Genomic DNA, 13,085 nt, shown 5'->3' with positions numbered 1-13,085 from the left:
CTTGTCTTCATGGGCCGCCTTCTCAAAGACCATGATGTGCTGAGCCAGAGGGGCATCCTGGACGGTCACACCATCCATGTGGTCATCAAGTCCAAAAACGGCTCCAGATCCCTAGCCCATCCCTGCCACCAGGACAAAAACACAAAAGGAAACAGTAGTGGGGTATACCAATCTGTTGGTGTGTGTTACACACCAGTGGAGTCAGCTCTCTCAGAGGATGCGCCCAAGGTGCATACCCAGGACTTGAAAGTGGGTAGTCCAGAGCGCATAGCACAGATACTGGAGAATCCTAGCATCCAGCAACTCCTGTCCAACACAGAGTTCATGAGACAGTTCATCTCAGAACACCTAGACACTCAGCAATTGATGCAGCAGAACCCAGAGGTCTCACACTTCCTTGACAATTCTGAGATCCTGTGGCAGACTCTGGAGCTGGCCAGGAACCTGGCAGTGATTCAAGAAATAATGCAGATCCAGCAACCTGCACAGAATCTTGAGAGTCCACCGAACCCACAGTCATATGTAGGCTTAGAGACTGTCCCAGGGTGGGACAGTGCCTCAGGTCAGAGTTCTGCTGATTTCAGTGATCAGATGCTCAACAGCACACAAGATCCATTTGGGGGCAACATTTTCACAGCTCTTCTGGGAGGACAAGTGCCAGAGCAAGTCCAGTTTTCACTCCCATCTCCACCACCATCCCAGGAACAACAGGAACATCTTCCACAGCCCCCTACAGCCCGAGTCATCTATGCTAATTCTCGAGGTGTATCTTCAATCACTTCAGTCAATTCTACCCTCAACATGGCAAATCATACTTCCAGGGCCAGTACTTCTAACTCCACTAATGGTCAAAGTCATGCTAGTGCTGTGGAGCAGCCAACTGGGATACCAGCCTTACCTAGCAGAGAGCTCAACCAGCTGCCCCAGGCAGAAGACAAAGATGCCACCATTTCTCTAGATAGCTCTAACCAGAAATTAGATGATCTCCAGCAATCAAATGAGCAGACCAGCTCCCAGATCCAAGGAAACATGATGCAACTGCTCTTGAACAACCCTTCCCTGGCAGACCAGATGATGTTGTTCATGAGTGTGCCCCAGCTGAGTGAACAGTGGAGGCAGCAACTACCTGCATTTCTGCAGCAGACTCAGTTTTCCGATATGCTTTTAGCTCTAGCCAACCCTAAAGCATCACAAGCAATACTGCAGATTGAGCAGAGTCTGCAGCTGTTGGCCACTGAGGCTCCTGTTCTTCTACCCTGTGTTGCTCCCTACCTATGGGGCCTGGGTTGGCTTCCTGCACCCAGCTGCAGCTACCCTGACACAGTGCCCTGGACCTGGGATGTGTCCAATATGGCTGAGCCTAAAGGACCTGAGTCCTGTCCCAAATCGGGAGCAGTCCTACAGAGGCTACAGTCCCTAGCTGGAGACCCCTCCCACCCTCTACAAGCCCCTGAGACTCGTTTCAGCAAGCAAATGGAATATCTCCAGGCCATGGGATTTGCAAACCATCATGCCAATCTGCAGGCCCTCATTGCCACCGAGGGAGACACCAGTGCTGCCATCCAGAAGCTCAGGAGATCCCAGGGATCCTAACCACTGGGAATACCTATTTGCTTTGCTACCTGCCTGCCAACCCATTTGACTACCTCATCTGCCTTCATCTTTTCTGGTGCTTCTGGTTAGGAGAAGTCCTAGAATGGGAAAAACCAAACAGTGCTTTCTTTACTGAATAATAGACCATTGGCCATAGCTGAGAGATCTGTCAATAAAATGGCTACATCAACTTGACCCCATCTGAAGTTTGGCCTTTTTTTTTTTTTTATGAAAAAGTCAACTGTCAATGTGTAATAACCCTACCTCATGTACCATACATGCGTGAGCACACACACACCACAACCACATGCATATGTTAAAATAGAAAAGCATATTTGCACCCACAGAATTATATGTCAGACATCATGTCATGCTCACATATCCAAGAACATGCACATATAACCTCAAACACATATGCACACATGGCTAACAGCCCAAGATTCACATATATAGGCATATAAAGTCACCACACAGTACACATAATCATGTGTATAGACAGCTGCACACAAATGCTTAGAGACCAAAATAGACCCACATGTAGGGAAGACAGTCATAACATACTCATATGAAAAGAGGGAAATACGTGTATGTGTGTTCAGTGGTGTCCAACTCTTTGCAACCTCATGAACTACAACTTGCCAGGCTCCTCTGTCCATGGAATTCTCAAGATAAGAATACTGGAGTGGGTTGCCATTTCCTACTCTAGGAAATACAGCTGAATGTATAGCTACATGAGGTGTTTATAAGTGCTATAAAGAAAAATGCAGTGGATAAGCTGTTCTAAATGGGGGATCATAAAGGAAGGCTTCTCTGAAAGGAGACAGTTGAGCAGAAATCACAACGACTTGGGAGAGCAAAACACACAATTCCAGGCATTGTTCCAGGCATTGTTCCAGGCAGAGAAGGCTGCATAAGAGGAAAAGCTGTGAGATAAGAGTACTCTTGTGTTTGAAGAATAACAAGGGACAGTGTAGCTGGAGAGGAGTGAACTAAAAAATAAGGGGGAAAAGAGAATTATTAGAAATCATGAAGAGCTTTGTAGATCTGGTGATCACTTTGGATTTTACTATGAATACAAAAGAAAATCATTGCTAGGTTTTAGCAAAGGAATAGAGTAGTTCAGTATGTCAGTCTGGCTGCTGAGAGTGGAACACTGTTGTAGAAGAGAAAGCTGGAAGCAGGAACACTAGTTCTAGCATGTGGGAGACAGTGGTGTCTGGGAATAGGGCAGGAGCAGTGGAGGAGGTGAGGGATATTCAGATTTGTGTGGTCCTCACAGGTCACCCATCCTTCAGCCCCAACGAGACCATCAGCAAGAGTAAAGAAAGCTCCATTAAGCTCCCAGTGCTTCAGTAAATCTGCTGCCAAAGGTCCCACTCCACCACCATGACCTATCAAAAAGAAACAGGTCAAAGAAATGAAGTGAAGTGATAGTCACTCAGTCATGTCCGACTCTTTGTGACCCATAGACTGTAGCCGGCCAGTGTCCTCTGTTCATAGAATTCTCCAGGAAAGAATCCTGGAGTGGGTAGCCATTCCCTTCTCCAGGGGATCTTCCTGACCCAGGGTGTCCGTCATTGCAGGAGGATTCTTTAACTATCTGGACCATCAGGAAAACCTGACTCAGTGGGTAAGGAATCTGCCTGCAATGCAAGAGACACAGGAGATGCAGGTTCAATCCATGGATAGGGAAGATCCCCTGGAGAAGGAAATGGCAACCCACTCCAGTATCCTTGCTTGAAAAATCCCCTGGACAGAGGAACCTGGTGGACTATAGTCCAAAGGGTCACAAAGAGTCAGACACAACTGAGTGACAAAGACTGAGAGTTGGAGAAATGCAGGACAAGTTCCAATCTAACTGAGAATACTGGAGCAGATTGCCATTTCCTTCTCCCAGAGATCAAACCTGGGTCTCCTGCATTGCAGGCAGATTCTTTACCATTTGAGCCACAGGGAAGCCCCCTCAAGAAAGAAAATTATAGCTAGAAACAGATTTTTCACTTCCCCATTAAGATATCTCTATTAATCCAATTAAATATTTTATCCTCAGTCTACATAAGGAGCCAAAATACTCCAGATTATCTTCCTGATTCTCTCAATATGCTCTGAAATTCCCTCATGTGACTCAGTTTCCACTTGTCGGTTTTTCCCACTCTACCTTTTAGGATGCAATTTAGCAACAGTGAAACTCATACCTACAACCTTATCTCTCAATGTTCCCTCACCTTTTTGCTGTGATTAATATCTGAGTGTTCGCTGAGAAGACTGCTTCTCCAGCAGTGATGACTGTTTCTTTCCTTCTCTGTGAACTTAGAAGTGGGGTACATGTTCTTCATGTACCTACTTTAGGTTCCCAAACATAGTTTTCTAGCTTCAACACTACTCAATCTATCATAATTATTCTGATATAATACCCACCTAGCAAACTCACGATGGTTATAACAATTATATCCAACCCTGCCTAATCTCTGTGTGCTGCTAAGCCGCTTCAGTCGTGTTCGACTCTGTGGGACTCCGTAGATGGCAGCCCACCAGGCTCCCCCATCCCTGGGATTCTCCAGGCAAGAACACTGGAGTGGGTTGCCATTTCCTTCTCCAATGCATGAAAGTGACAAGTGAAAGTGAAGTCGCTCAGTCATGTCCCCATGACTCAGTCTTAGCGACCCCATGGACTGCAGCCTACCAGGCTCCTCCGTCCATGGGATTTTCCAGGCAAGAGTACTGGAGTGGGGTGCCATTGCCTTCTCCAATCTCTGTGTAGACAAAGAAAATCATATAACTGTGCTGACTAGTCTTATTTAAATTCATTACCAAGGCTTTAGTTGGTCTGTTTGTATGCCTAATACATTTTCTTATTTTAATGCTTTTTTTCTAGAATTTACATCAGAAATCACCTGGAGGGTGTGTCAAAACCCCCAGATTTCTGAGCTTCATTCCAAGGGTTTTCAATTCTGTGGTTCTACAGGAAGGCCCCAAATTCTGCATAGCTGACAATTTCCAGGTCATGCTGATGATACTGATCTAAGGTCCACACTTGGAGATCCAATGCTCTAGCCATATTCTTTGAGATGATTATTTCATACCTTATATGCTCTTCTAAAACTTTCAACAGCCCTTTAATATCTATTCTCAGTCTCAGATGATATTTTCCTTATTCCAACAAGAAGACAAAAGTGATCAAAAGTGACTTTCACCTTTGTCTGCCGCTAATTCAACAAACTATCTTGCATCTATACCTGTATACTCCACCCTGCATCCTCTTTTAATGAATAAACTGTCCATGATCCTAAATCAAGCTCTTCACTTGGGCATTTGATTCCAATCCCTCTATCTTCTCAACAATTTGCTCTTACAACTGTTTCTCTTTCTCCTGCATCACTGTGCTCTTCCTCACTGAATTGTTTCCATTAAAATAAAAGTATATTATAATTGTCTTGTCTTAATAAACAAAGAAACAAACACACACAAAAAGATTTATTCCCCATTTCTGTGCAGCCATCAGCCTTTTCTCATTTACTCTTCTTGGATCCACTTCCTTTCCAACCCATTTACTTTTAAACCCACTCCAACCAGATTTTCTGGCCTCACTACTCTTTCAGACTTGGTCTCATCATGGCCCTCAGTCTAACTGGTCTCTCTTGTTCAAACGCAGTAGCCAATTCTCAGTCCTCACTTATTACCTACCAGAATCATTTGACACATTTGTTTACTTTCTCTTTTTTTGAAACTTTGTCCTTTGACTTCTTTCTCTAATTTCCTTTTCTGACTTAATGTTTTATTTCTTTTCAATTTCCTTTGCTGAATTCATCCAATCTTTCAGACTTCTAAATATCGTACTGTCCACAATTCAGTCTTTTTACCTCTGTCCTTTTACTATATATACACACACACACCGCTCCACATACTCTGTTGATGCTGATGAAGTCAGCCTCACAGTGTAGAACTACCTTCTTAACATTTTCATTTGGATTTTCAAATTCATTTAAATTTTCTATTTAACAACCTTATTTCCTGGTCTTTTACCTCAACAAATAGCCAATACATTCCTTGAATTTTTCTGGGGGATAATAATAATAGGGGAAAAAAGGTAAAATAAAAGTTTATTTCATCTTGAACCTCTCTTTTATACTCTACATCCTACTCATCAGAAAGTCAATATGTTGATTGATTTGTCGTGGCTAATGTTGAATCAGAGAGGACATAGGAACATAACAATGCCAAGAAGAGGCTCAACTAGCAAGTAGCTGAATTGGGGTCTTCGTGGGGACATAAGGGCTCAAGAAGCCTTTCTTAATTGTCCACCCCCTGTCTGAATTTCCACATACCACCTACCAGGTTGTGTGAAAGCAGAACACTTGGCTTGAGAAAGAAGGGTCAGCCCAGAACCCTCACTATGAAGAAGGCAATTGAGATAAAGGAAGTAGAAGAGTTGAAGGGTGGGGGGAGATGAAGCCCCTAAGAATCCCAAGTACCTTGGAAAAGTCTCAAGAATCCATTGTATGAGGCCGTGATGTCAGTGCTGAGGTCACAGAAGTGACCTGGGGGAGTGGGCTCTGGTGTAGAAGGCTTCAGGGGTGGCTGTTCAGCAAGATGAGGGCAGTTTGGAGTCCTATTTAAGAGGAAGGACGGGGCCACAGCTGATCGGTATGTATTCCCCAAACCAGGTCCTTCAGGCTGCCCTTGACCTTCATTCATCAACTATCAACCTCTTTTCTAGGGCTCAGATTTCCCTCCCATGATCCGCACCGTCTCTCCAACCCCAAATCCTCCTAAGGCATCCTATCCCATGCCCTCATAGCCCCTTCTATGTGGACCCTCTAGTTCCCCCACCCTGAGACCCCAAATCCTCCCCCTGCTCACCTTTCCTTTCACCACTGCCCAAAAGGATGATTTCGGTCTCCCCTCCACCTCCCCGCAGCTGTGTCCCCTGCTGGGCCTCCTGCTGCCCACTATGGCCAAAAGTGGAGAGGCCCTGCCACAGGGCAGCCCAGCACTGGTCCAGGATCCCCACCTCATCAAGGTGACAGTGAAGACGCCTAAGGACAAGGAGGATTTCTCAGTTACAGACACTTGCACCATCCAGCAGCTGAAGGAAGAGATATCCCAGCGCTTTAAGGCCCACCCTGATCAGCTGATCCTAATCTTTGCTGGCAAAATCCTCAAGGACCCTGACTCGCTGGCACAGTGTGGGGTCCGAGATGGCCTCACCGTCCACCTGGTCATCAAGATGCAGCGTCGCACCATGGGCAACGAGTGCCCAGCTGCTTCAGTCCCTACCCCAGCCCCGAGCCCTGGGTCACTCCCTCAGCCAAGCTCCATTTACCCAGCAGATGGGCCACCTACCTTTAGCTTGGGTGTCCTCACAGGCCTCAATGGGCTAGGCCTGACCTTGGGTGGTTTCCCTGACCAGCCAAGCTCACTGGTGTGGCAGCATGTATCTGTGCCTGAATTTGTGGCTCAGATCATTGACGACCCCTTCATCCAGGGTCTGCTGTCCAACACAGGCCTGGTGCGCCAGTTGGTTCTTGACAATCCTCGTATGCAGCAACTGATCCAGCACAACCCCGAGATTGGGCACATTCTCAACAATCCTGAAATCATGAGGCAGACACTGGAGTTTCTACGTAACCCTGCCATGATGCAAGAGATGATGCGCAGCCAAGACCGGGCGCTCAGCAACCTGGAGAGCATCCCGGGTGGCTACAATGTGCTCCGAACCATGTATACAGATATTATGGACCCCATGCTCAATGCAGTCCAGGAGCAGTTTGGTGGCAATCCCTTTGCCACCACTAATGCTAATGCAACCAGCAGCAGCAGCCAACCCTCAAGGATGGAGAATTGTGACCCTCTCCCCAATCCCTGGACTTCCACATATGCAGGCTCAGCTGGCAGGAGGGGCAGAAGGCCTGGGGACCAGGATATATCTGAACTTAGAAATAGGGTTCCCAATATTCTAGGGAATATAGGGCTCTATGACTATCTCCAACAATTGCATGAGACCCCCCAGTCCCTGGGAACCTATCTGCAGGGGATGGCATCTACCCTCAGTCCAAGCCAAGAACAACCACCTCCACCACCAGGAAACCAAGTTCCTCCAGCTTCACCCTCATCCCAGGAACCTGAGTCAGGCCAGGCTCTCCCCAAGGAGCCAGTTGCAATCAAGGGAAAGCCCTCCTGCCCAGCCTTACTGAGATATCCCACGGAGAGCAGTGCTAGAAAAGATGGAGGTCAAGATGGTGCAGGGAACGGTTCCACTGGCCACAGCATCCACATGCCTGATCTTGTCTCTGGGCTGGGGCCTGCTGCCAATAGGACCCAAATAGTTCCTTCCCCACCTTTGCCCACAGCAGCTGCTGCTGGAACCCCTGAGCGTGTCTGGCCACCACCACTGGCTTATCCAAGATCTCTGAGGCCAACCAGCATGAATCAGGCCCCACAGCTGCAGGACGATATGCACTGGCAACTGCCACTGCTGCTGCACCTTCAGGCAGCCATGGCAAACCCACGTGCCATGCATGCCCTGCTGCAGATTGAGCAGGGTCTGCAGATCTTGGCTACTGAAGCCCCTCGCCTCTTCCTCTGGTTCATGCCTTGTCTAACAGGGCTGGGAAGTATGGCGGGAGATACAGAGCCTCGAGAGAGTCCCCTTGTGCCTGAGGATCCTTTGCCTCCCCCAGCTCCTGAGGTTCCCTCAGCACAGGGCTCTATGGAGCTGGGCCTCCATTCTACCCCCTTCCTCCAGATGTTGCAAGCCTTGACAGGCACCAATCCTCAGCAGCCGACACCCGAGACTCACTTCCGGGTGCAGCTAGAGCAACTGCGGGCCATGGGCTTCTTGAATCCTGAAGCCAATCTCCAGGCCCTCATTGCCACAGGAGGTGACGTGGATGCTGCTGTGGAGAAGCTGAGGCAGTTGTAGGAGCCGTAGTTGTTCAGACCGTATCTTTCCCTCTGTGCCTTTCCTCCCATAGCTCCAGTCCCTAACTTCCCCCACCCCCAGCCATTCTTGAATGCAGCTGCACTATGAAGCAAATTTACTATGATACTCTTTACTGCAGAGACAATGTTGTTCCAGAGTCAATGAGGAAGAATGAGAGCCAGAACAAGGTGGGGGTGCTATAAGTTACCCAACCACCCCTGTCACTGTACCATCCTGGGGTCACGGTCTGAGTTCTGCTAATGCCTATCTTGACATGTAATTACATCCAGTCTCCAATGTCGTCTGCTGCCTGAGTCTGATTCTTTGTGGGCTATGGGAAAAGAGGGACTGTATAGGAGGAAAGGTGGTGATAAGAGTTAGCTCTGCATGGATGGGAGGGCTTGGAGGGGAAACTGAAAGGTATGAGGTTAGAAGAAAAAGGCCCAGGGAACACAGGAGGGTGAGCTGAGAACTGCAGCCTTCCATGTGCCCTTCCAAAGGTTCCCCAGATTTGGTGTCCTGTTGGAGCTGCCACCACATTCTCTGAGGCTCTCTACCACCAGCCAGACTGAAAAGTGGACACAGCTTCTTATTTTTATTGTCCATGAACTCTATCCTACAGTTGGCTCTTAATTTTTGGATTTGATCCTGATCCCTGAGACAGCAATAGAGCAGGAATCAGGCTGAGTTCTAAGATTCCCTGATCTCACCGTGTTTACAAAGCTACTGTCCTTGGTAGCCAGATTTGTAGTTGATTCCACTGCCATGGATCCAGCTTGTCCTGGGTTTTGTCTTTCTTATACTATTGCACTCAGAAATTGATTACCTAACCTGTGCTAGGCATTCTGCCAGGGGTTGGGAATTCAATGTGAGTAAAAGAGGCATGATACTGACTTCATAAATTTATGACGGTAGCTGGAACTGTTCAAACAGTACTCATTATATATAATCACAAGCTATGATAAGTGTTATAAAAGATGGGGATCTGTGAAATAGCAAAACAGAGGCTTGATCTACTCTATGGGGACAGGCAAGGCTTGTGAGTGTGAACTCTAAGCTAAAAATCTAAAAAAATGCTAAGAATTAAGTAGGTAAAGTTTTGAGGGAGGAGGGAAGAGTATTCCAGTAAAAAAGTCATTATGTACAAAGGCGCTGAGGGAGGGTGCACATAGCACACAGGAGGTGCCTTCGGTCTCTCAGACCCATTTGTACTCGGGGATGCTTCCCGATACCCACATGCTTCTGGGGCAGAAGTGTTACAATTCACTTATCAAGTGAGTAAACCATGGCTTCCAGCCCATAAATGTGCCCGTGGGTTCACATGGGTAAATACATCATGGAGTAATGCGCTAACATAAAATGCATACTCACACTTTAGTACACTTTCACATGGTCAAACTTTTGGGCATGTGTCTGAGCATACACACAAAACACAGTCTGTTAGAGTTTTATCATAGATGTGTTAAAAAAAAGATAATGCTATATTCCTGTCAGGGCTTACCAGGTGGCGCTAGTGGTAAAGAACCCTTCTGCCAATGCAGGAGACATAAGAGATGTGGGTTCCATCCCCATGTCAGGAGTATGTCCTGGAGGAGGGCATGGCAAACCACTCCAGTATTCTTGCCTGAAGAATCCTATGGACAGAGGAGCTTGGCAGGCTACAATCCATAGTGTCTCAAAGAGCTGGACACAACTGAGTGACTTAGCAAGCACACATGCATAATCCAGTCAAGGAAAGAAAAGGGTCTTTGAAAGAGAATATCACTATAATAGAAAGTGGCCATGGTGTGTATATGTGTTTAAATGTCAGAGACTCAGTATTCGGAGTCCTTTTAGGGAGAAACAAAAGCTCTGCCTGGAACCTAGGATACTTGGATCAAGCTGCTTTTACCTGTTAGCTACCATCTTGTGCCTTAGAGATAAAATGAGCTTTGAGGGCAACTTTCTCCCATTGTTTTAGGTTTTAATCTCCAGTGGAGCATGAGGCTTCAAGACTCCTTTCTACTCCCTCTTCACTCCCCATGAGTGAGGGGTTCTTGTCCACATCCAATGAACTGTTGTTTATGGTGGTGCTAGGCGAAAGGCAGAGGAAAGTCTTATTTCTTGTAACTAAGAAGGCTCTGGGCTGCTTTTGACTGCCAGAGTTATACATTGTAATCTCTAATTTCAACCCTTGGAAGTCAGACAGGTCTGAGAAAAAACTCAGGGAGAGAAATGTTGCTTTTATCTGCCTTTCATATGGGCCAAGAAAAGCCTGAGGGTTCATATGACATAAATTCCAGCTTACCAGAGAAGGCTGTAGGTGGAAATCTGGGTCTAAAAGTTCTGGGTAGGGAAAAGAGTTCTCATTTATTGGATTGTTTTCTTTTCCTGGACTATGGAGAGCCCTTTACAGTTGACTGGGTGTTTGGAATCTTTGCTCGGGCCTCATCAGAGACTGAACTCATCAGCCTATGTTCTGCTCCATGGTGAGTCCAAAGGAAGCAGATTCCTGGGGTGGGGAAGGTCACTGTCCACCCAGTAGCTGATGTAGGAAACATTCAGTAAATTATTGAATAAATGAATGTTGAATGATGAGTGAAGAAGTGAATGACCCATAAAGTGGTTGAGGAGGCTAGGTAGATAGGAATCAAATAAACAATCTTAGAGGAACAGGCCTTCTGCTAGGGAAAAATACAGTTTTAGAGTTTGAGATAGAGGAGATGCCTGCAGGCTGAGGTTACTGAAAGGGCAGGCCCCCAGAGATGTCATAGTTGCAGTCCCTGCTCTGACTCTCACACTGCATCAGCTGGGCCTTGGAAGGACTCTATCTAAGAGGTTGGGTGGAAGAAAGAGAAGCAGACTCATAGTTTTGGTTATACTGGGCCTAGTATGACCTGAATATTCCCGAAGAAAATGTACCCCTTCCTCAGACCAAGAGGTTTTCTAGAAGGCCAAAGAGCAGTGAAGCTTGAAATGCTGATCTGCATCATAAATAGCCAGCCAGGTAGCTGGACAGCAATTTAAGAGAGAAGTATTAAAAACCAGAAAGTGTTTTTATGCATTTATGTTTTTTTATCATTTGATGATGTTTCCCTAATATCTCTGTTATAAATACATGGGTACATTTTTTTCTGGATATCTTAAGGTTTTATTACTTACATTTAATTTTAAACAACAATTGATGTTATTGAGGCTTTCCTCTAGCCAGCCCCTCATCCAAGCTCTTTACATCTGAATCCACACAATTATCTTTTATTCCTAACTTCAGATGAGAAAAACTGAGGCATAGACAGAGAGGAAGTATATTGCTTAAAATTGTACAATTTTTGCATAATAGAGCCAGGATTTGAAATTAGACAATGTACTTTCAGAGTCTACAATCTTGGCTGCTGCAGTAAATCAAGTTAATTAATGCTTTAATTCTTACCCATGGAAAGTGAAAAGGGGCAGGATTTGTGGTATTTGATTGGCATTTTTACACCTCTGACTCCTGCCACTATCTACACTGGATTGAAATATTTTCATTACTATATCCAGTGTATGTGTACATGTGTATTTCTGGCATAAAAAAAAATGAACAACATGAGAGTCGCAAGATAGCCGGGGACACAGCATTTCAGATGTTAGTCACTCTGAGAAACTGCAACAAAGAGGTAGGGGAAGGCAAGTGTATAGGCGATTTTGGTGCATGGGTGAATGGTGAATCTGGTGAATGGTGAATTTGGTGAATGGTACATGCAAAATCAAGAACATATTTTTACAGAGGGTCTGATAAGGGTTTCTGCTAGTCCTGAGGAACAGACATCATCGTGAAGAAATTTAGTGCTTTTCTAGGTATGAGGAGATGCAAAAACTGGGCTAATTGGCTCCAGAAAATAGTTATCTGAAGACCTGTCTTGCCACTTTTTCCAGAGCACAGAGTGCCTCATTTCTGTTCTCCACCCTGAACTCCCTTCAGGAGCTGTTGCAGGTCAGCAGCAGCACACAATTTAATCCTTGTAGAGGTAGAGGACATGTGCCAATGGCAAGTGTCCATTTGTAGCTGACTATGTTTTTTTTTTTTTTTTTTAAATTTAATCTGCTAGTTCTACATGAAAGAGTTAAAGTTTAAGCAGGCAGTCCAAGGCCTTTTAAGGAGGAAGTGAACATCCTCACTCATGCTTTCCTAGCTTTGTGCAGCAATATATCTTACCCAAGAAGTGGCCTTTCTTTAGCTTAAGTCACACAGCACACTAATGATCACACAGCACAATGTCTTACTCAGGGAAATGCTTTTCTTAGGCTCCATGCTAATGATTATAATTGTAACAACCCTTGCCTGGGAACCTGTTTCTTAAGACTTGTACCCCTGATTATACAGCAACAGTATATCTAGCCCAGACACATTGCCTGGAACCGTTCTCCTTGGCTAATCTTGTGCCAAAGTTATCTCAGGATATATGCCTTGGGAAAGGGTCTGGTGGGATTCTTACAATCTTGAGGTATTCTTTTTATCTATTCTCAGCAGCTAGTTGAAAAGTATATAAGGCCCTGCTTAAACTAGTGAGGCAGGTACTCTCCTGCCCCCTTCTGATGTCTGTGTCAGAAG

The 13,085-nt window shown here is 45.8% G+C and overlaps 2 protein-coding genes across 2 annotated transcripts; both read left to right on the top strand.

Annotated features, from left to right (window-relative positions):
* UBQLNL (ubiquilin-like) lies at positions 1 to 1,593 on the top strand (the record flags this gene model as incomplete). The annotated part of the gene is made up of 1 exon (XM_010860488.1): positions 1 to 1,593. A coding segment is annotated over one exon (1,593 nt), but the record flags the coding sequence as incomplete, so codon positions are not given.
* A 4,584-nt stretch (positions 1,594 to 6,177) lies between these two features.
* Positions 6,178 to 8,816, top strand: UBQLN3 (ubiquilin 3). Its single transcript, XM_010860350.1, has 2 exons — positions 6,178 to 6,237; positions 6,512 to 8,816. The coding sequence occupies exon 2, from the start codon at positions 6,545 to 6,547 to the stop codon at positions 8,513 to 8,515; it is 1,971 nt and encodes a 656-aa protein (XP_010858652.1). The 5' UTR covers positions 6,178 to 6,237; positions 6,512 to 6,544; the 3' UTR covers positions 8,516 to 8,816.
* The last annotated feature ends 4,269 nt before the right edge of the window (positions 8,817 to 13,085 follow it).

This window comes from Bison bison, unplaced genomic scaffold (assembly GCF_000754665.1).
Source record: "Bison bison bison isolate TAMUID 2011002044 unplaced genomic scaffold, Bison_UMD1.0 scf7180017857213, whole genome shotgun sequence".
NCBI lineage: Eukaryota > Metazoa > Chordata > Mammalia > Artiodactyla > Bovidae > Bison > Bison bison.
The sequence above is the reverse complement of the archived record's forward strand: the minus strand, read 5'-3'. Positions and strand labels throughout refer to the sequence as shown.